Genomic DNA, 20,399 nt, shown 5'->3' with positions numbered 1-20,399 from the left:
GTGGGGTGTCCCCAAACCCCTTCCCCTTCCTCTTCCTCCTCTTCCTCCTCTTCCTCCTCCTCAGGACACCTCGGTGGGGCTGGGGACATCTCTGGGGCTGGGGACACCTCTGGGGCTGGGGACACCTTGGTGGGGCTGGGGACATCTCTGGGGCTGGGGACACCTGGCTGGGGACACCTTGGTGGGGCTGGGGACACCTTGGTGGGGCTGGGGACATCTCTGGGGCTGGGGACACCTGGCTGGGGACACCTTGGTGGGGCTGGGGACACCTCTGGGGCTGGGAACACCTCTGGGGCTGAAGGAACCTGTCTGGGGACACCTGGTTGGGGACACCTGGATGGGGACACATGTCTGGCTCTGGGTACACCTGTCTGGGTACACCTGTCTGTGGACACGTGGCTGGCTCTGGGTACACCTGGCTGGGTACACCTGGCTGGGTACACCTGGCTGGGGACACCTGGCTGGGGACACGTGGCTGGCTCTGGGTACACCTGGCTGGGGACACCTGGCTGGGGACACCTGGCTGGGGACACGTGGCTGGCTCTGGGTACACCATGGTGACGTCCATGTGCCATCCACCCTCTCTGGGCAGGGAGGAGCGAGAGCGAGAGCGAGAGCCTCTCCAGTGAGGAGGTCTGAGGTGAGCACCCCGACTTCTGCCAGGCCCCGACCCTGCCCCGGCCCTTGGGGTCATCCCAGTGTGCCCCAGTATGCCCCAGTACACCCCAGTATCCCCCAGTACACCCCAGTATCCCCTGGTACACCCCAGTATCCCCCAGTGTGCCCCAGTATGCCCCAGTACATCCCAGTGTCCCCCAGTACACCCCAATCCCCCCAGTACACCCCAGTATCCCCCAGTATACCCCAGTACACCCCAGTATCCCCCAATACACCCCAGTGTTCCCCAGTATCCCCCAGTACACCCCAGTACCCCCAGTGTCCCCCAGTATCCCCCAGTACACACCAGTGTGCCCCAGTGTGCCCCAGTATCCCCCAGTTCCCCCAGTCCCCCCAGTGCTCCCCAGTCCCCCCAGTACCCCCAGTACCCACCAGTACACCCCAGTCCCCCCAGTCCCCCCAGTACATCCCAGTCCCCCCAGTACACCCCAGTGTCCCCCAGTACACCCCAGTACATCCCAGTGTCCCCCAGTACACCCCAGTACCCCCAGTACACCCCAGTACACCCCAGTGTCCCCCAGTACCCACCAGTACACCCCAGTGTCCCCCAGTACATCCCAGTCCCCCCAGTACACCCCAGTGTCCCCCAGTACACCCCAGTACACCCCAGTGTCCCCCAGTACACCCCAGTACATCCCAGTACACCCCAGTACATCCCAGTGTCCCCCAGTACACCCCAGTACCCCCAGTACACCCCAGTACACCCCAGTACACCCCAGTATCCCCCAGTACACCCAGTACTCCCAGTCCCTCCAGTACACCCCGGTACCCCCATTTCCCCCAGTATCCCCCCAGTGCCCCCAGTATCCCCCAGTACCCCCCCCACTTCCCCTCAGGAAGCTCCCCTGGAATCCCCAGGGGGCTCCGGCCCCACAAAAGGCCCTGGAGGGTTTGGGGGGACCCTCTGGGGCCGTCCCTGCTTTGTGTCCTGGGGGTGCTGGACAGAGCTGGACAGAGCTGTCCCTGAGGGAGGGGACACCCTGCGGACACCCTGGAGACACCCTGGGGTCACTGTTGGGCTCACCCTTGGGCTCACCCTTGGGATCACCCTTGGGGTCACCCTGGGGTCACCGCTCAGGTCACCCCAGGGTCACCCTCGGGTCACTGCTGGGGTCACTCCAGGGTCACCCTTGGGTCACTCTGGGGTCACTCTGGGGTCACTCCAGGGTCACCCTTGGGGTCACCCCACGGTCATAGTGGCAACGTTTGGCACACCCCGGGGGGAGGGGATCCGGGGCTCTCATGGATCTGAGGAGCCAATCCCGGCTCCATCCGGGCCCCGATTCCCGGCTCCCACCAGAGAGGGGCCCAGGCCTCTCCTGCCCCCGGGGTCATGGTTTGGGATCCGGCTTCTAGGATTGGAAACGGTGACGCCGTGTGCCGACCCCTCCAGCGGCACGAGGAGATCCTGGAGGAACCCCGGAACCCTGGAACGATCAATAAACCCTGGAACAATCAATAAACCTCGGAATGATCAATAAACCCTGGAATGATTAATAAACCAATGATCAATAAACTATGGAATGTTCAATAAACCCTGGAGTGATCAATAAACCAGTGAACAATAAACCATGGACAATAAACCATGGACAATAAACCAATGATCAATAAACCAATGATCAATAAACCAATGATGAATAAACCATGGACAATAAACCAATGATCAATAAACCAATGATCAATAAAACAATGATTAATAAACCAATGATCAATAAACCATGGACAATAAATCATGGACAATAAACCATGGACAATAAACCAATGATCAATAAACCAATGATCAATAAAACAATGATTAATAAACCAATGATCAATAAACCATGGACAATAAACCATGGACAATAAACCAATGATCAATAAACCATGGACAATAAACCAATGATCAATAAACCATGGACAATAAACCATGGACAATAAACCAATGATCAATAAACCATGGACAATAAATCAATGATCAATAAACCATGGCCAATAAACCATGGAAAATAAACAATGATCAATAAACCATGGACAATAAACCAATGATCAATAAACCAATGATCAATAAAACAATGATCAATAAACCAATGATCAATAAACCATGGACAATAAACCATGGACAATAAACCAATGATCAATAAACCAATGATCAATAAACCATGGACAATAAACCCATGATCAATAAACCATGGACAATAAACCATGGCCAATAAACCATGATCAATAAACCATGGCCAATAAACCATGGCCAATAAACCAATGATGAATAAACCATGGCAAATAAACCATGGACAATAAACCAATGATCAATAAACCATGGTCAATAAACCAATGATCAATAAACCATGGTCAATAAACCATGGACAATAAACCCATGATCAATAAACCATGGACAATAAACCATGGCCAATAAACCATGGCCAATAAACCATGGACAATAAACCAATGATGAATAAACCATGGCAAATAAACCATGGACAATAAACCAATGATGAATAAACCATGATCAATAAACCATGGAAAACAAACCATGGACAATAAACCAATGATCAATAAACCAATGATCAATAAACCATGATCAATAAACCATGGAAAAAAAAACATGGACAATAAACCAATGATCAATAAACCAATGATCAATAAACCATGGTCAATAAACCATGGACAATAAACCAATGATCAATAAACCAATGATCAATAAACCATGGACAATAAAACAATGATCAATAAACCAATGATCAATAAGCCATGGACAATAAACCATGGACAATAAACCAATGATCAATAAACCAATGATCAATAAACCATGGACAATAAACCATGGAAAATAAACAATGATCAATAAACCAGGGACAATAAACCAATGATCAATAAACCATGGTCAATAAACCATGGACAATAAACCCATGATCAATAAACCATGGACAATAAACCATGGCCAATAAACCATGGCCAATAAACCATGGACAATAAACCATGGACAATAAACCCATGATCAATAAACCATGGCCAATAAACCATGGACAATAAACCATGGACAATAAACCAATGATGAATAAACCATGGCAAATAAACCATGGACAATAAACCAATGATCAATAAACCATGATCAATAAACCATGGAAAATAAACCATGGACAATAAACCAATGATCAATAAACCATGGACAATAAACCAATGAACAATAAACCAATGATCAATAAACCATGGTCAATAAACTAATGAGCAATAAACCATGGTCAATAAACCATGGACAATAAACCATGGCCAATAAACCAATGATTAATAAACCATGGATCAATAAACCAATGATCAATAAACCATGGCCAATAAACCATGGACAATAAACCATGGACAATAAACCATGGACAATAAACCAATGATGAATAAACCATGGCAAATAAACCATGGACAATAAACCAATGATCAATAAACCATGATCAATAAACCATGGACAATAAACCAATGATCAATAAACCAATGATCAATAAACCAATGATGAATAAACCATGGTCAATAAACCATGGACAATAAACCATGGCCAATAAACCATGGACAATAAACCATGGACAATAAACCAGTGATCAATAAACCATGGACAATAAACCAATGATCAATAAACCATGGCCAATAAACCATGGACAATAAACCAGTGATCAATAAACCATGGACAATAAACCATGGATAATAAACCAATGATCAATAAACCATGGTCAATAAACCAATGATCAATAAACCATGGTCAATAAACCAGTGAACAATAAACCAGTGAACAATAAATCAATGATCAATAAACCATGATCAATAAACCATGGATCAATAAACCAATGATCAATAAACCATGATCAATAAACCATGGTCAATAAACCAATAATCAATAAACCATGGATCAATAAACCAATGGTCAATAAACCAATGATGAATAAACCATGGCCAATAAACCATGGACAATAAACCAATGATGAATAAACCATGGCCAATAAACCAATGATCAATAAACCAATGATCAATAAAAGGTCGAGGGGTGCTGAACCCCACTGACCAATGATTCTGATGTGTTATTTTACCAACCAATAAGAGTTTCCTTGCTGTACTTTTCACCTATCAGTCTATAAAAAAGACCTGAGGTAATAAACCAGAGACAATTCTCCCGATCGACTCCCAGGAGAGTCTGTGTCGTTCTTCTCGCCGTTCCCAATAGAGCGACAGGAAAAGAATGAAAGTCCTGGAAATGAAGGAATTAAATTCTGCAGAATTAAAGTCTGCAGGTGTTCATGGTGTCAGGGTTCGGTTCAGAGGCAGAAACTACAAACCAAGTCAGGCCTGAGAAACGTCTCCGTTTCTTTCCCCCCTCACTCTGCAGCGTTGTCCAGCCTGGAGGGGTGGGGGGAAACCGAGACAGAACCTTCTCACCTTTTCAGAAGCCAGAAACCAAAAAGAGAACCAGAGAACTCTGGCTTTACATTTAAGGTGGTGTTCACAAGTTGATCTCACTTCTCAAGGGTCAAAACCGCTGTCAATTCTTAGAAATGACCGAAAATTGGTCAGGAGAAAAGACTCCCATCAACCTCTCACAGCTTCAAGTTCCGTAAAAAAACTCAAAACTATTTTCAAGTTAAAGTTAAAAGTTAAATTCAACCCCACGACACACGGGGAGCTCCCTTGGCTGAGTGCTGCGGCACCCGGCTGTGTTTGTGAATTTGGCTTTATTCCTATAATTATTTTATAATTATGTTATTATATAATTATTTTATAATTATGTTATTATATAATTATTTTTAAATTATATTATTATATAACTATTTTATAATTTTATTATATAATTATTTTATAATTATGTTATTATATAATTATTTTTAAATTATATTATTATATGATTATTTTATAATATATTATAATACATTAAAATACTTTATAATTATATTATCTATTACACTATTATAATATTATAATTAAATAATTATTATAATTATGTTACATTATTATATTATCATCTAACATTATATTTTAATTATTATAAATTATTTTATAATTATTTTATAATTTTATAATCGTTTTATAAACCGAATCGTCTTCCCATTAAACTTTTTAAATTCTACATAAAAAAAGGAGTGACCCTGGTTTTTCACGCAGGTTTCTTGGCCGGTCTCTGCAGAATTTCTGCACAAGTTTAAATCACTGCAATCTGATTTATTTTCTTCTGATGGTACCGAACGCCCTTGTGCCTCACTTTGTGCCTCACTTTGGCTTTGAAAGCACAAAATGGCCTCGAACTGCACAATTCTTTTATCTTTATATTAATTCTTACCCAATTAACAATAGACACCTGTATTATTTTTCTTAATGACCCAATGACCCATCACCTCTGTGCTGCACTGCGGCATTTTCTGACCAAACACTCGCCATCACCCAAAAACCTCCAAAAGAAGAACACGAAGAAGAAAGAAGAAGGAAAAGAAACAACATTCTAAATCCTCCATCTCGCCTCCCGCTTTCTAAACCAACTTAAACCCTAAACTCTAACTTTTGTCACCCAGTGACTTAAGAAAACTCTCTAATTTACACACTCACACTTTCAGCTTTTCCCATCTCGCTCTAAGCGTTGTTTTCATGTGTCACCATGGACACACGCTCATGAGTTCCATGCTGAGTGAAATTCAGTGTTTTTCTGGGTCTCAGAGTTAAGCACCAGGAGCGAGGGCACCCGGCCGTATTTGTGCGTTTGGCTTTATTTTTATCTCCTAACCCCCTTCCCATTAAACTCTTTAAATTCTGCGTGAAAGAAGGAGTGAAGCCCGTTTTTCACACAGCAGCAGAGGGACGGACGGACAGAGGGACGGACACGGGAAGGGTTTATTGCAGAGAGGGTTTATTGATGATCCAGGGGAAACGGCGCTGGGCTCAGCGGGGACTGGCGGAAGGTTCCAGCAGGTTCCCGGTGCCGCCGGAGGAGGACAGGACACCGATGTCATCAGCGCTCCCCACCCTGAAACGCAAAGGCGGTGGCGGCGTCCCCGCGCTGTCCCCACGGGGACACTGGAGGGGCCCTGTCCCCAGCCCTGTCCCCAAGGGCTCACCAAGGCTTCCAGAGAGGCAGCCAGGCGCTTATACCGCAGAAGGGCTCTCAGCTCCTCCTCCGTGAAGGGCTGGGGACAACGGCAGCGTTAGGGACACGGCGGGGACACCGCGCTGGGCTGGGGGGGACAGCGGGAAGTGGGGGGGCCCTGGGGAAGGGTCCCTGGCAGCTCTGGGGTTGTCAATCCGCACTGCGAGATCGCCTTTCACAAGGATTCAGATGAATGCCAGATGTTCGGTGCTTTTGCCCTGGCGTTTTCTTTTCCTCCTGCCGCCAAGTCTTGGGCGTAGGGCAAGGAGAATTTGGGGCTTGGGGGCTCAGTCCTGTCTGTGCAAAGCCAGAGGAGCTCCAGGGAACGGATGGTGGGGCCCAGGCTGCATCGACACTGAGCGCCTGCAGCAGCAGCAGCAGCAGGAGGAACAACCCCAGCCCAAACCCAAATGTCATAAAGAGAAATAAAACCTTTCACTCGCGCGCTCTAAAAAGGCGCATTCGGGGCGTGGCCGCGCAAAACACTTCTTGGGAAAGCTGGAAAATGCATGAAAAGGCCAGGGCAGGATGGGATCAAAGGAGAGTTCCAAAGATATCGGGTGTGCTCCCGGCAGCGCTCCAGGGAGCGCGGCCGTTTGAACCCTGGGCTTTATCATCTTTGTCTCCTCATGGTCCATGTGTTGGCATCAAAGCTTTGATAACGGATGGGGCGAGCGGGGCCGGTTCTCCACAGCGGCTGCGGGAGCTGCCGCGCTCCTGGCCAGCAGCAGCAGTGGGCTCCTGGCCAAGAGCAGGGCTGGGCCAGGGGCCGTGTCCCGGGCCCTGCGGGGGCTCGGGGACGGGGATGCAGCGGGAGCCCTGCGCAAAGGCTCCCTGGGGAGGGTCTGTGGGGCAGGGCAGCCGGCTGGGCTGGCAGCAGGGGGGCACTGGGCTGCGCTGGGACACACTGGGACGGCCTGGGGCCTGCTGGCCGTGCGAGGGGAGCCTCTGACAGCGGCACAACTCCTGCTACCCACCAAACGCGTCTCCATGATCCCAGTGCCCAAATCCAGCTGCGGAGAGAGAGAAGGAGACCTCGCCGGTCACCGGGATGTCCCCGGCACCAGCGAGGAACCGGGGGGCCAAACTGCCCCCAAATTCTCCCTGGGGATGCCCCCCAAGCCCAGCTGCCCCCTCACCTCCTGGAGATCATCTTGGACTCCTTCCAGCAGCGCCTGGGGAAGGAGAAGAAAGGGAAAGAGAGGAAGGAAGGGTGGGGAATGAAGCACCAGGAAACGCCGTGCCCACGAGAGGGGCTGACAAAAGCGTGTGGAACGTTCCCTGCTCCCGCAGGAACAGCAGGGCGGCCGGGCTGCAGGGGAAGGTGAGGAGCTGCAGGGCGCAAACAGGACAAAGGCAGTGCGGGATGAGGGGATCCTTCGGAGCCCTGGGCCGGGAGAAATGGAACCAAAGCGCCAGGCATGGCCAAAGGAGCGGAAGGAGCAGGCGCAAGGGCAGCGAGGGACGAGTTCAGCTGAGAGGAAGAAGAGCGTTGACTTCATCCCAGAGAGTCCCGGAGGAGCCCAGAGTGGCCAAGGAGGAGCCGAGCACAGCCCCAAAGGGGCGCGGAGCTGGTTGGGACACGAAGCGGGGATGGCTGGGCTGAGGAAATGGTGTGAGGCGCGTGGTGTAACCCCAGCTGGCAGAGACTCAAAAGAGAGGGACGAGTCTCCAGGGTGTGCCTGGCCCTGGAGGAGCCGTTCCCCTGTGGCTGGGCGCTGGATCAATCCATCCCCGCTCTCAGAACTCCCTCCGCGCCTCACGGAGCTTTCCGTGCGCGCAGCAGCAGGCCTGGTCCGGACGGGCCCGGCGGGGCTGTGGGGGGACACGGTGCGGGGAGCAGGGCAAAGGGACGGGAACTCGGGGCTCCCGGGGATCTCCTGGAGCTGGGGGAGACCCAAAGGAGCCCAACGGGGGCAAACGGAGAGCCCGAGGGGCCGGGCTGAGGAAGGGGCGCCGTGTGAGGTGCAGGCCAGGAGAAAGGAATTGCGCTGGGGGGACACGGCAGGGCAAGGGAGGGGCTGGCTGGGGACACAAGGACCAGGACAGCTGGGGACACAAGGACCAGGACAGCTGGGGACACAAGGACCAGGACAGCTGGGGACACAAGGACCAGGACAGCTGGGGACAAAACCGAAGAGAGGGGATCTGGGAGAGGGGCTGAGCCAGGGAACGGGCCAGGGGGACTGCGCTGTGGGGCCAGGAAGGGAGGCAGAGGATGGAGGGGGAAGAAGGGAGGAAAGGCCTCGGGAACGGTCGGGGCGAGGGCGTTTGGGCAGCCTGGCTGGGACACAGGGGAGACGGGGGCAGCCAGGAGATTGGTGAGGGGCCCAAAAGGTGGGATGGGAGGCCAGGAAGGGCAGGAGGTGGGGACGGCGTTTGGCCGTGGAGCCTCACCTCGGCCTGTGCCGGGGGACACAGCAGGATGGAGAAGAGCAGGGCCACGGCGAGCACAGCCACCTTCATCTTCCTCTTCCTCCTGTGCCAGTGAGTGGGGAGCGCTGGCTGAGGCTGCCCCAGGTGAGGAGCACCTTTATCCTGCCGGGACTCCTCCCTGCGCCCTCGCCAAGAGCCCCCAGGCCAAAGGCCGGCTTGGCACAGCCCCCAGCCCTGGCCACAAGCCCAGGCCTGGCACAGAGTCCATCCCAGCTGCGGCACGGATCCAGCCCCCCTCCCCGCATCCCTGCGGCTCCCTGCACGGGGCAGCTGCCCCTGCAAGGGCCCAGGCCCCCGCGGCTGCCAAGGGGGGCAGGCAGGGAGCCAAAGGCAGCTGGGGAGCCTGTGGGGACACCCCCCAGTGCAGCACAATCCATCCTCCAAGCTGCCCCATCTCCCGCTGCCCCTGCCCTGCCCCAGCTTTCCCCGGGGGACACCCCAGAGCTCAGCCCCGGAGCCCACACGGGGACAGCAGGGCCAGCGGGGGCCGTGGGGCCAGCCCGGCCATCGGCAGCTGCAGCCCCTGCAGCCCCTGCCCGGCTGCGGGCAATGCCCAGCGCCTGCACACCAGCCTCAGCTTTGGCCGAGGGCTCAGCTGGGGCCATCCCCACATCCCCCCCAGCCTGCATCCCTTCCCCTGCACACCCCAGCTCCGCTCCCTCCCCATCCCCGCGCCACAGCCCGCGGGGCGATGGCCCCTGCCCTGCCACTCTCCCTGTCCCAGCCAGAGCCGCTCTGCCCTCCCACAGCACCTGGCTCTCCTTCTGCCCCTCTGCCCCGGGCGGGGGGAGCAGGGACCCCATCCCCAGCCAGGCACAAACCCCAGCCCGCTCTGGGGGTGCCCGTCCCCAAGGCCCGTGTCCCCACAGGGGCTCTCTGCAGTGCCCTGGCCACGATGTGCCCGTCCCCAGGGACGTGGGCAAGCAGGGCTTGTCCCCAGGCAGCCACCGGGAGCCAGCTGGGCAAACAGAGGTGACCTGTGAGGAGGAGGAGGAGGAGGAGGAGGAGGGAGGATGTGGCTCCCCTGCCAGCATCTCTGATCAGCCCTGTTTGCCCAGGCCCTGAGGCACCAGGAACACGCTCAGCCATCCTCTTCCTCCCCGGAGGCCAAACCTGCTCAACTCCAGCCACGGAAAATCCACTCCCTCCATCCTTCCCGCCTGCTGTCGGGTGGGGGAAGAAACTGGCCAAGCTCCGTTCCCTTTGGTCAATGCGTGCTGACCGCTCCTGGTCACCTCCCTGGCATCCCTGTGGTCAGCTGGCCACCAGGATGAGCCCAGGGCAGGGCTGGAGGGGACACTGTGATGCCTGAGGACTTCAGCTTTCTTTGTTTCATGTGTTTCACGTATTGTTTTTCACGTATTTCATGTTTTCATGCAGGCCTGTAACCCTTCAGTGCATAACTCTGAGCTCTGTGTACAGTGCTAACTCTGAACTCTGTGTACAGTGCTAACTCTGAACTCTGTGTACAGTGCTGCTGTCTCCACATCTTGGTCAGACAAAACAATTCCTCTGCAGGCCTGGGGATGGGGGACACCTCCCTGCCTCGGGCCCGGGAGATGGGAACAAACGGGAGCTGGGGGAGAAGACTGGGGGTGAATGGCTTCATTACCTGGAGTTCTAATTGGAAAATTAACCCCCAATATGCAAATGGGCCTGGGGATGGGGGACACCTCCCTGCCTCGGGTGAGGTGGCCTGTGAGGAGGAGGAGGAGGAGGAGGAGGAGGAGGAGGAGGGAGGATGAGGCTCCCCTGGCAGCATCTCTGATCAGCCCTGTTTGCCCAGGCCCTGAGGCACCAGGAATGCATTTTCAGCCATCGGGGCTTTCCCCGGTTCTGCCCTTCCTCGGGCCGGTTCCGGAGCGAGCTGTCACGGCCCTGGCCTGAAATGTTTTCCCAGCTGGGCCACGGCGGATTTGGGCCGGATCCACAGTGAAAATTTTCTGGGGAAAGAGAGGAGCAGAACCCTTCACTAATGCGCTGGAATGTCAAACAAGAGCCACAGCCAGGGACAGCCCTCAGAAAACATTTCTCTCTGCGTTTCTCCTTCTTGGAAGCCGGGACAGGCATCTGGATCCACCTGGGAACAAAATCAAGGGCACCTGTGGTTCTCTGAGGCTTTGGAAATCCTCCCGTCGGCTTCCGAACCCAAACCAGGTTTTCAGCCTCAGCCTTTGATCCGCAGCTTGGATCTCCTGGAAAGACTTTTCCTCACATCCCCGTGGGCAGAGAGGATTTTCCTGTCCCTGGGGATCGTCCTGCTGGGTGGATCTGGGAGTGGACGGGTTTGGGGAGCACAAAGGACTCAGGACAAGGGGGTGTCCTCTGGGGTCCCTCCTGGGACACTCCCCAGTGCTGAAGGGCCCGGACCCCAAACCATGAGGGATGGGGAGGAAATGCAGGGACTGGGAGATCTTGTGCATGGCCCAGAGAGGTGGAGGGATGGCTCTGTGCTCGGAGAGGTGTCGGGAATGGCTGCAGGGGTTTTAGGACAGAAAAGGGAGTGGTGGGGACGCCCTTCCTGTGAGAGCAGAGCCCTCAGGAATGTCTGACCCAGGAGAGCAGTGACCAGGAATGGTGGAAAAAAGACTTTTCCCCCGAGCCCTTGGTTTGGTCAGAGACCCCCTGGAAAAAGTGGGCATCCCAAAGTCCGAGGGCCGTGACAGAGGCACCGGGGAGCGCTGAAGGAGCTGGGGGACAGCCCAGCTCAGCCTCCCACGACAATCCCTGCCAGGCTGTGGCGGTCAGGAGAGGGGCTGAGGGAAACCAGCGTCATCCTGCTCTTCCCAAAGGGCAGCCAGGAGCCAGGGAAGTGCTGCTGACGCCTCTTCAGGCTTGCTTAACAACAGAGCCCAGACAAAGCTGAGAGAAAAACCAGCAGTTGTATTTATTGGAGGCCTTCAGGTACACTGAGGGCAGATGAAACCTCAGCAGCGGCTGCAGCCAAAAATGGCCATCGAGTCATGGGTTATTTTATAAGTTTGGTCCATTTGCATATTGGGGGTTAATCTCCCAATTAGAACTCCAGGTAATGAAGCCATTCACCCCCAGTCTTCTCCCCCAGCTCCCGTTTGTTTCCATCTCCCGGGCCCGAGGCAGGGAGGTGTCCCCCATCCCCAGGCCTGATTTGGGGTCCGGGCCCTTCAGCACTGGGGAGCGACCCAGGAGGGACCCCAGAGGACACCCCCTTGTCCTGAGTCCTTTGTGCTCCCCAAACCCGTCCACTCCCAGATCCACCCAGCAGGACGATCCCCAGGGACAGGAAAATCCTCTCTGCCCACGGGGATGTGAGGAAAAGTCTTTCCAGGAGATCCAAGCTGCGGATCAAAGGCTGAGGCTGAAAACCTGGTTTGGGTTCGGAAGCCGACGGGAGGATTTCCAAAGCCTCAGAGAACCACAGGTGCCCTTGATTTTGTTCCCAGGTGGATCCAGATGCCTGTCCCGGCTTCCAAGAAGGAGAAACGCAGAGAGAAATGTTTTCTGAGGGCTGTCCCTGGCTGTGGCTCTTGTTTGACATTCCAGCGCATTAGTGAAGGGTTCTGCTCCTCTCTTTCCCCAGAAAATTTTCACTGTGGATCCGGCCCAAATCCGCCGTGGCCCAGCTGGGAAAACATTTCAGGCCACGGCCGTGACAGCTCGCTCCGGAACCGGCCCGAGGAAGGGCAGAACCGGGGAAAGCCCCGATGGCTGAAAATGCATTCCTGGTGCCTCAGGGCCTGGGCAAACAGGGCTGATCAGAGATGCTGCCAGGGGAGCCTCATCCTCCCTCCTCCTCCTCCTCCTCCTCCTCCTCCTCCTCCTCCTCACAGGCCACCTCACCCGAGGCAGGGAGGTGTCCCCCATCCCCAGGCCCATTTGCATATTGGGGGTTAATTTTCCAATTAGAACTCCAGGTAATGAAGCCATTCACCCCCAGTCTTCTCCCCCAGCTCCCGTTTGTTCCCATCTCCCGGGGCTGAGGCAGGGAGGTGTCCCCCATCCCCAGGCCTGCAGAGGAATTGTTTTGTCTGACCAAGATGTGGAGACAGCAGCACTGTACACAGAGTTCAGAGTTAGCACTGTACACAGAGTTCAGAGTTAGCACTGTACACAGAGTTCAGAGTTAGCACTGTACACAGAGCTCAGAGTTATGCACTGAAGGGTTACAGGCCTGCATGAAAACATGAAATACGTGAAAAACAATACGTGAAACACATGAAAAAAAGAAAGCTGAAGTCCTCAGGCATCACAGTGTCCCCTCCAGCCCTGCACTGGGCTCATCCTGGTGGCCAGCTGACCACAGGGATGCCAGGGAGGTGACCAGGAGCGGTCAGCACGCATTGACCAAAGGGAACGGAGCTTGGCCAGTTTCTTCCCCCACCCGACAGCAGGCGGGAAGGATGGAGGGAGTGGATTTTCCGTGGCTGGAGTTGAGCAGGTTTGGCCTCCGGGGTGGAAGAGGATGGCTGAGCGTGTTCCTGGTGCCTCAGGGCCTGGGCAAACAGGGCTGATCAGAGATGCTGGCAGGGGAGCCACATCCTCCCTCCTCCTCCTCCTCCTCCTCACAGGTCACCTCTGTTTGCCCAGCTGGCTCCCGGTGGCTGCCTGGGGACAAGCCCTGCTTGCCCACGTCCCTGGGGACGGGCACATCGTGGCCAGGGCACTGCAGAGAGCCCCTGTGGGGACACGGGCCTTGGGGACGGGCACCCCCAGAGCGGGCTGGGGTTTGTGCCTGGCTGGGGATGGGGTCCCTGCTCCCCCCGCCCGGGGCAGAGGGGCAGAAGGAGAGCCAGGTGCTGTGGGAGGGCAGAGCGGCTCTGGCTGGGACAGGGAGAGTGGCAGGGCAGGGGCCATCGCCCCGCGGGCTGTGGCGCGGGGATGGGGAGGGAGCGGAGCTGGGGTGTGCAGGGGAAGGGATGCAGGCTGGGGGGGATGTGGGGATGGCCCCAGCTGAGCCCTCGGCCAAAGCTGAGGCTGGTGTGCAGGCGCTGGGCATTGCCCGCAGCCGGGCAGGGGCTGCAGGGGCTGCAGCTGCCGATGGCCGGGCTGGCCCCACGGCCCCCGCTGGCCCTGCTGTCCCCGTGTGGGCTCCGGGGCTGAGCTCTGGGGTGTCCCCCGGGGAAAGCTGGGGCAGGGCAGGGGCAGCGGGAGATGGGGCAGCTTGGAGGATGGATTGTGCTGCACTGGGGGGTGTCCCCACAGGCTCCCCAGCTGCCTTTGGCTCCCTGCCTGCCCCCCTTGGCAGCCGCGGGGGCCTGGGCCCTTGCAGGGGCAGCTGCCCCGTGCAGGGAGCCGCAGGGATGCGGGGAGGGGGGCTGGATCCGTGCCGCAGCTGGGATGGACTCTGTGCCAGGCCTGGGCTTGTGGCCAGGGCTGGGGGCTGTGCCAAGCCGGCCTTTGGCCTGGGGGCTCTTGGCGAGGGCGCAGGGAGGAGTCCCGGCAGGATAAAGGTGCTCCTCACCTGGGGCAGCCTCAGCCAGCGCTCCCCACTCACTGGCACAGGAGGAAGAGGAAGATGAAGGTGGCTGTGCTCGCCGTGGCCCTGCTCTTCTCCATCCTGCTGTGCCCCCCGGCACAGGCCAAGGTGAGGCTCCACGGCCAAACGCCGTCCCCACCTCCTGCCCTTCCTGGCCTCCCATCCCACCTTTTGGGCCCCTCACCAATCTCCTGGCTGCCCCCGTCTCCCCTGTGTCCCAGCCAGGCTGCCCAAACGCCCTCGCCCCGACCGTTCCCGAGGCCTTTCCTCCCTTCTTCCCCCTCCATCCTCTGCCTCCCTTCCTGGCCCCACAGCGCAGTCCCCCTGGCCCGTTCCCTGGCTCAGCCCCTCTCCCAGATCCCCTCTCTTCGTTTTTGTCCCCAGCTGTCCTGGTCCTTGTGTCCCCAGCTGTCCTGGTCCTTGTGTCCCCAGCTGTCCTGGTCCTTGTGTCCCCAGCCAGCCCCTCCCTTGCCCTGCCGTGTCCCCCCAGCGCAATTCCTTTCTCCTGGCCTGCACCTCACACGGCGCCCCTTCCTCAGCCCGGCCCCTCGGGCTCTCCGTTTGCCCCCGTTGGGCTCCTTTGGGTCTCCCCCAGCTCCAGGAGATCCCCGGGAGCCCCGCGTTCCCGTCCCTTTGCCCTGCTCCCCGCACCGTGTCCCCCCACAGCCCCGCCGGGCCCGTCCGGACCAGGCCTGCTGCTGCGCGCACGGAAAGCTCCGTGAGGCGCGGAGGGAGTTCTGAGAGCAGGGATGGATTGATCCAGCGCCCAGCCACAGGGGAACGGCTCCTCCAGGGCCAGGCACACCCTGGAGACTCGTCCCTCTCTTTTGAGTCTCTGCCAGCTGGGGTTACACCACGCTCCTCACACCATTTCCTCAGCCCAGCCATCCCCGCTTCGTGTCCCAACCAGCTCCGCGCCCCTTTGGGGCTGTGCTCGGCTCCTCCTTGGCCACTCTGGGCTCCTCTGGGACTCTCTGGGATGAAGTCAACGCTCTTCTTCCTCTCAGCTGAACTCGTCCCCCGCTGCCCTTGCGCCTGCTCCTTCCGCTCCTTTGGCCATGCCTGGCGCTTTGGTTCCATTTCTCCCGGCCCAGGGCTCCGAAGGATCCCCTCATCCCGCACTGCCTTTGTCCTGTTTGCGCCCTGCAGCTCCTCACCTTCCCCTGCAGCCCGGCTGCCCTGCTGTTCCTGCGGGAGCAGGGAACGTTCCACACGCTTTTGTCAGCCCCTCTCGTGGGCACGGCGTTTCCTGGTGCTTCATTCCCCACCCTTCGTTCCTCTCTTTCCCTTTCTTCTCCTTCCCCAGGCGCTGCTGGAAGGAGTCCAAGATGATCTCCAGGAGGTGAGGGGGCAGCTGGGCTTGGGGGGCATCCCCAGGGGGAATTTGGGGGCAGTTTGGCCCCCCGGTTCCTCGCTGGTGCCGGGGACATCCCGGTGACCGGCGAGGTCTCCTTCTCTCTCTCCGCAGCTGGATTTGGGCACTGGGATCATGGAGACGCGTTTGGTGGGTAGCAGGAGTTGTGCCGCTGTCAGAGGCTCCCCTCGCACGGCCAGCAGGCCCCAGGCCGTCCCAGTGTGTCCCAGCGCAGCCCAGTGCCCCCCTGCTGCCAGCCCAGCCGGCTGCCCTGCCCCACAGACCCTCCCCAGGGAGCCTTTGCGCAGGGCTCCCGCTGCATCCCCGTCCCCGAGCCCCCGCAGGGCCCGGGACACGGCCCCTGGCCCAGCCCTGCTCTTGGCCAGGAGCCCACTGCTGCTGCTGGCCAGGAGCGCGGCAGCTCCCGCAGCCGCTGTGGAGAACCGGCCCCGCTCGCCCCATCCGTTATCAAAGCTTTGATGCCAACACATGGACCATGAGGAGACAAAGATGATAAAGCCCAGGGTTCAAACGGCCGCGCTCCCTGGAGCGCTGCCGGGAGCACACCCGATATCTTTGGAACTCTCCTTTGATCCCATCCTGCCCTGGCCTTTTCATGCATTTTCCAGCTTTCCCAAGAAGTGTTTTGTGCGGCCACGTCCCGAATGCGCCTTTTTAGAGGGCGCGAATGAAAGGTTTTATTTCTCTTTATGACATTTGGGTTTGGGCTGGGGTTGTTCCTCCTGCTGCTGCTGCTGCTGCAGGCGCTCAGTGTCGATGCAGCCTGGGCCCCACCATCCGTCCCCTGGAGCTCCTCTGGCTTTGCACAGACAGGACTGAGCCCCCAAGCCCCAAATTCTCCTTGCCCTACGCCCAAGACTTGGCGGCAGGAGGAAAAGAAAACGCCAGGGCAAAAGCACCGAACATCTGGCATTCATCTGAATCCTTGTGAAAGGCGATCTCGCAGTGTGGATTGACAACCCCAGAGCTGCCAGGGACCCTTCCCCAGGGCCCCCCCGCTTCCCGCTGTCCCCCCCAGCCCAGCGCGGTGTCCCCGCCGTGTCCCTAACGCTGCCGTTGTCCCCAGCCCCTCTCGGATGAGGTGGTGAGAGCCCTTCTGCGGCAGAAGCGCCTGGCTGCCTCTCTGGAAGCCTTGGTGAGCCCTTGGGGACAGGGCTGGGGACAGGGCCCCTCCGGTGTCCCCGTGGGGACAGCGCGGGGACGCCGCCACCGCCTTTGCGTTTCAGGGTGGGGAGCGCTGATGACATCGGTGTCCTGTCCTCCTCCGGCGGCACCGGGAACCTGCTGGAACCTTCCGCCAGTCCCCGCTGAGCCCAGCGCCGTTTCCCCTGGATCGTCAATAAACCCTCTCTGCAATAAACCTTTCCCGTGTCCGTCCCTCTGTCCGTCCGTCCCTCTGCTGCTGTGTGAAAAACGGGCTTCACTCCTTCTTTCACGGAGAATTTAAAGGGTTTAATGGGAAGGGGGTTAGGAGATAAAAATAAAGCCAAACGCACAAATACGGCCGGGTGCCCTCGCTCCTGGTGCTTAACTCTGAGACCCAGAAAAACACTGAATTTCACTCAGCATGGAACTCATGAGCGTGTGTCCATGGTGACACATGAAAACAACGCTTAGAGCGAGATGGGAAAAGCTGAAAGTGTGAGTGTGTAAATTAGAGAGTTTTCTTAAGTCACTGGGTGACAAAAGTTAGAGTTTAGGGTTTAAGTTGGTTTAGAAAGCGGGAGGCGAGATGGAGGATTTAGAATGTTGTTTCTTTTCCTTCTTCTTCTTCGTGTTCTTCTTTTGGAGGTTTTTGGGTGATGGCGAGTGTTTGGTCAGAAAATGCCGCAGTGCAGCACAGAGGTGATGGGTCATTGGGTCATTAAGAAAAATAATACAGGTGTCTATTGTTAATTGGGTAAGAATTAATATAAAGATAAAAGAATTGTGCAGTTTGAGGCCGTTTTGTGCTTTCAAAGCCAAAGTGAGGCACAAAGTGAGGCACAAGGGCGTTCGGTACCATCAGAAGAAAATAAATCAGATTGCAGTGATTTAAACTTGTGCAGAAATTCTGCAGAGACCTGCCAAGTTTTGTGATAATATCCTAATAAACACAAAAACCAAAATCCTAACAGGATTTGGAGTTTTAGTCCTGACCCAGAGGACTGTGATAAATGAGATTCCTCGCGAGGGAATATCCCCAAGGAGCTCAGCTCCGAGGAGCCCGAGAAATCCAGGAGTGAAATAAAGGCACAGAATCAGAGAAAGAGAAAAAAGAAATGAAAAAGAATTTCTAAGAAAGTTCCTGCTCTGCCCCACCGGCACTGGGGGCTCTCCAGAAGCTTTTGGGGGGTCTTTGTGTTCCCTTCCAGGTTCTGGGAGCTTCCCCACTCCAGGGAGGTGCTGTGAAATACGAGGTTCACGTGTTTTTTATATAAAATTTAAAAGTTTAATAGGAAGAAAATTAGGAGATAGAAATAGAGTAAAATATGCAAATACAGGCTGGTGCCTCAGCATTCCTTACTAACAAAGGATTGTCTCTTAAAAACACAACCCTATTACATATTCATGAATTCTCATGCATAATTCAAATATTTCTCTTAAGTTTCAGACGTTTCTTTGTTTAGTTTTTAACTCTCCCCCTCCCTAATAAATCAAACTTCTCGGCTCCATTCAGTCTCCAATAACAGAATTTATAATAATAAATATAAATAAAAAATATAAGCAATAAATTCCTCACCCTGGAGCTCTGGTCACCGCTGTTTTCATCTGGATAAGACAATCTAAAAATTCTAAAAGAAAATTATTAATCTAAAAATCGAAATGATTTCTGGCTATCATTTCAGTCTCTGGGTTATATAAACAAAAGTCGTTTTTGCTTTAATATCGTGTTATAGCCTAACATATAAATGTATTATTCCATTATTTTAAGTTTTATCAATAACAGAAGTAACTATAGTAATACAATATTAATATATAAATATAAATATTAATATATCAATATTAACATTAATATCAATATTAATATTAATATTTTAATATTAATGTTTTAATTAATATATCAATATATTAATATAGAATAATTATAAATATATAATATATAAATATAATACATTATAATATATAATAAATTATAATTTATTACTATATTATAATTTATTAATTTTTAATATTAATATGATTACTATTAATATTAATTAATATTAATAGTATTATTAATAGTAATATAATAGTATTATTGATGTTAATAGTAATATTAATATTAATATTAATAGTAATAGTAATAGTAATAGTAATAGTAATAGTAATACAATAGTAATACAATAGTAATAGTAATAGTAATAGTAATAGTAATATTGTATTAATATTGTATTTATATTAATACAATATTTTTATATATTTAATATTTTTATATTATATATTTTTATATTTTATCTTTTTATAAAGGTTTCTAACCTTACACATATAACATTCATTTTAATACTTGCGAAAAGCCAATAATATAATTTGTAATTGTAATATAATTTAAATATCTTATAACTTGGATGATTTGTTTATATTTCTATCTATAGATAGAAATAGGCCCTGGGCCTGGGAATTTCCTGCTGCAGCTCAGCCTTTGGAAGATTTTCCACAAGGAAGACAAAAGAAAGGAATTGTCGATAATTGTGGCGATAATTCTCATCAAAATTCGGTAGCAAAACCGACCAAAAAGCGCCTGCAATGAAATGAGGTAACTCTGAGGATCACTTCCTAAAAAAGGACCTGAAAAAGCTTGGAAATTTGGTTTTTTCTGCCCTCAAATGTTAGAAAATTGGGATTTGGTTGAACGGTTTAAAAATCAGATATTCAAAAATCCTGGAATTTCAGGTGCTTCGACAACGAAGTTGGAAGTTTTGATTTATCCTCCTTTTCCCCGCTGCTCATTTGACACATCCCAACTCCGGAGGAGACGATGGGGAGCAGAACTGCAGGAAGAGCTGGAGGTTCATCCCAGAGAGAAACAAAAACTGAAATAAAAAGGGGGAAAAATTATTTGAGCTGTTTTCTTGATCCTACGGGCCACAAACAGATTTTCATTCAGTGTTCAGCGTCCCGGTGCTGCCGCGCGCTGCTCGTTTTTCACAAGAAATCGCAGAAATTTGGGAATTGTCCCTGGGGCAGTCACAGAGTCCCTACGGTGGTGGGGACATCTGTGGAGGGACATCTGGGGGGGACATCTGGGGGGGACATCTGGGGGGGACAGGGTGGGGATGAGGTTGAGGGGGCTGGAAAACACCAAAAAATGCATCAAAGCCAGGGGGACGGCACCCAAAATTAAGGGAAAGGACTAAAATGTGAACAGTGCACCTAAAACTGGGGGAAAAGACCCAAAATGGGGGGAAAAG

At 53.4% G+C, this 20,399-nt stretch overlaps 1 protein-coding gene and 3 long non-coding RNA genes across 4 annotated transcripts; 2 read left to right on the top strand and 2 right to left on the bottom strand.

Annotated features, from left to right (window-relative positions):
- Positions 1–6,509: 6,509 nt before the first annotated feature.
- On the bottom strand, positions 6,510–10,372 carry LOC147647462 (uncharacterized). Its single transcript, XR_015281529.1, has 6 exons — positions 10,313–10,372; positions 9,161–9,242; positions 7,903–7,938; positions 7,741–7,776; positions 6,735–6,803; positions 6,510–6,643 (listed from the first exon to the last, which is right to left on the bottom strand). It is a non-coding gene; the product is annotated as an uncharacterized LOC147647462 (long non-coding RNA).
- LOC147647461 (uncharacterized) lies at positions 8,094–10,896 on the top strand. Its single transcript, XM_086871865.1, has 2 exons — positions 8,094–9,283; positions 10,258–10,896. Exon 1 carries the CDS (start codon positions 8,165–8,167, stop codon positions 9,086–9,088), a length of 924 nt encoding a protein of 307 aa, XP_086727991.1. The 5' UTR covers positions 8,094–8,164; the 3' UTR covers positions 9,089–9,283; positions 10,258–10,896.
- Positions 10,897–12,063: 1,167 nt separating this feature from the next.
- On the bottom strand, positions 12,064–15,954 carry LOC147647460 (uncharacterized). Its single transcript, XR_015281554.1, has 2 exons — positions 14,640–15,954; positions 12,064–13,671 (listed from the first exon to the last, which is right to left on the bottom strand). It is a non-coding gene; the product is annotated as an uncharacterized LOC147647460 (long non-coding RNA).
- LOC147647459 (uncharacterized) lies at positions 13,016–17,378 on the top strand. Its single transcript, XR_015281528.1, has 6 exons — positions 13,016–13,616; positions 14,681–14,762; positions 15,961–15,996; positions 16,123–16,158; positions 17,096–17,164; positions 17,256–17,378. It is a non-coding gene; the product is annotated as an uncharacterized LOC147647459 (long non-coding RNA).
- Positions 17,379–20,399: the final 3,021 nt, after the last annotated feature.

Source organism: Cyanistes caeruleus, chromosome 37 (genome assembly GCF_971803275.1).
Source record: "Cyanistes caeruleus chromosome 37, bCyaCae1.hap1.1, whole genome shotgun sequence".
Lineage (NCBI taxonomy): Eukaryota > Metazoa > Chordata > Aves > Passeriformes > Paridae > Cyanistes > Cyanistes caeruleus.
Note: the sequence above shows the minus strand (reverse complement) of the source record. Positions and strands in the feature narration are given on the sequence as shown.

Bases quoted from the DNA above. Each gene is read 5' to 3' on its own strand.
- LOC147647461 (XM_086871865.1), top strand. From the start codon at position 8,165: ATGGAACCAAAGCGCCAGGCATGGCCAAAGGAGCGGAAGGAGCAGGCG.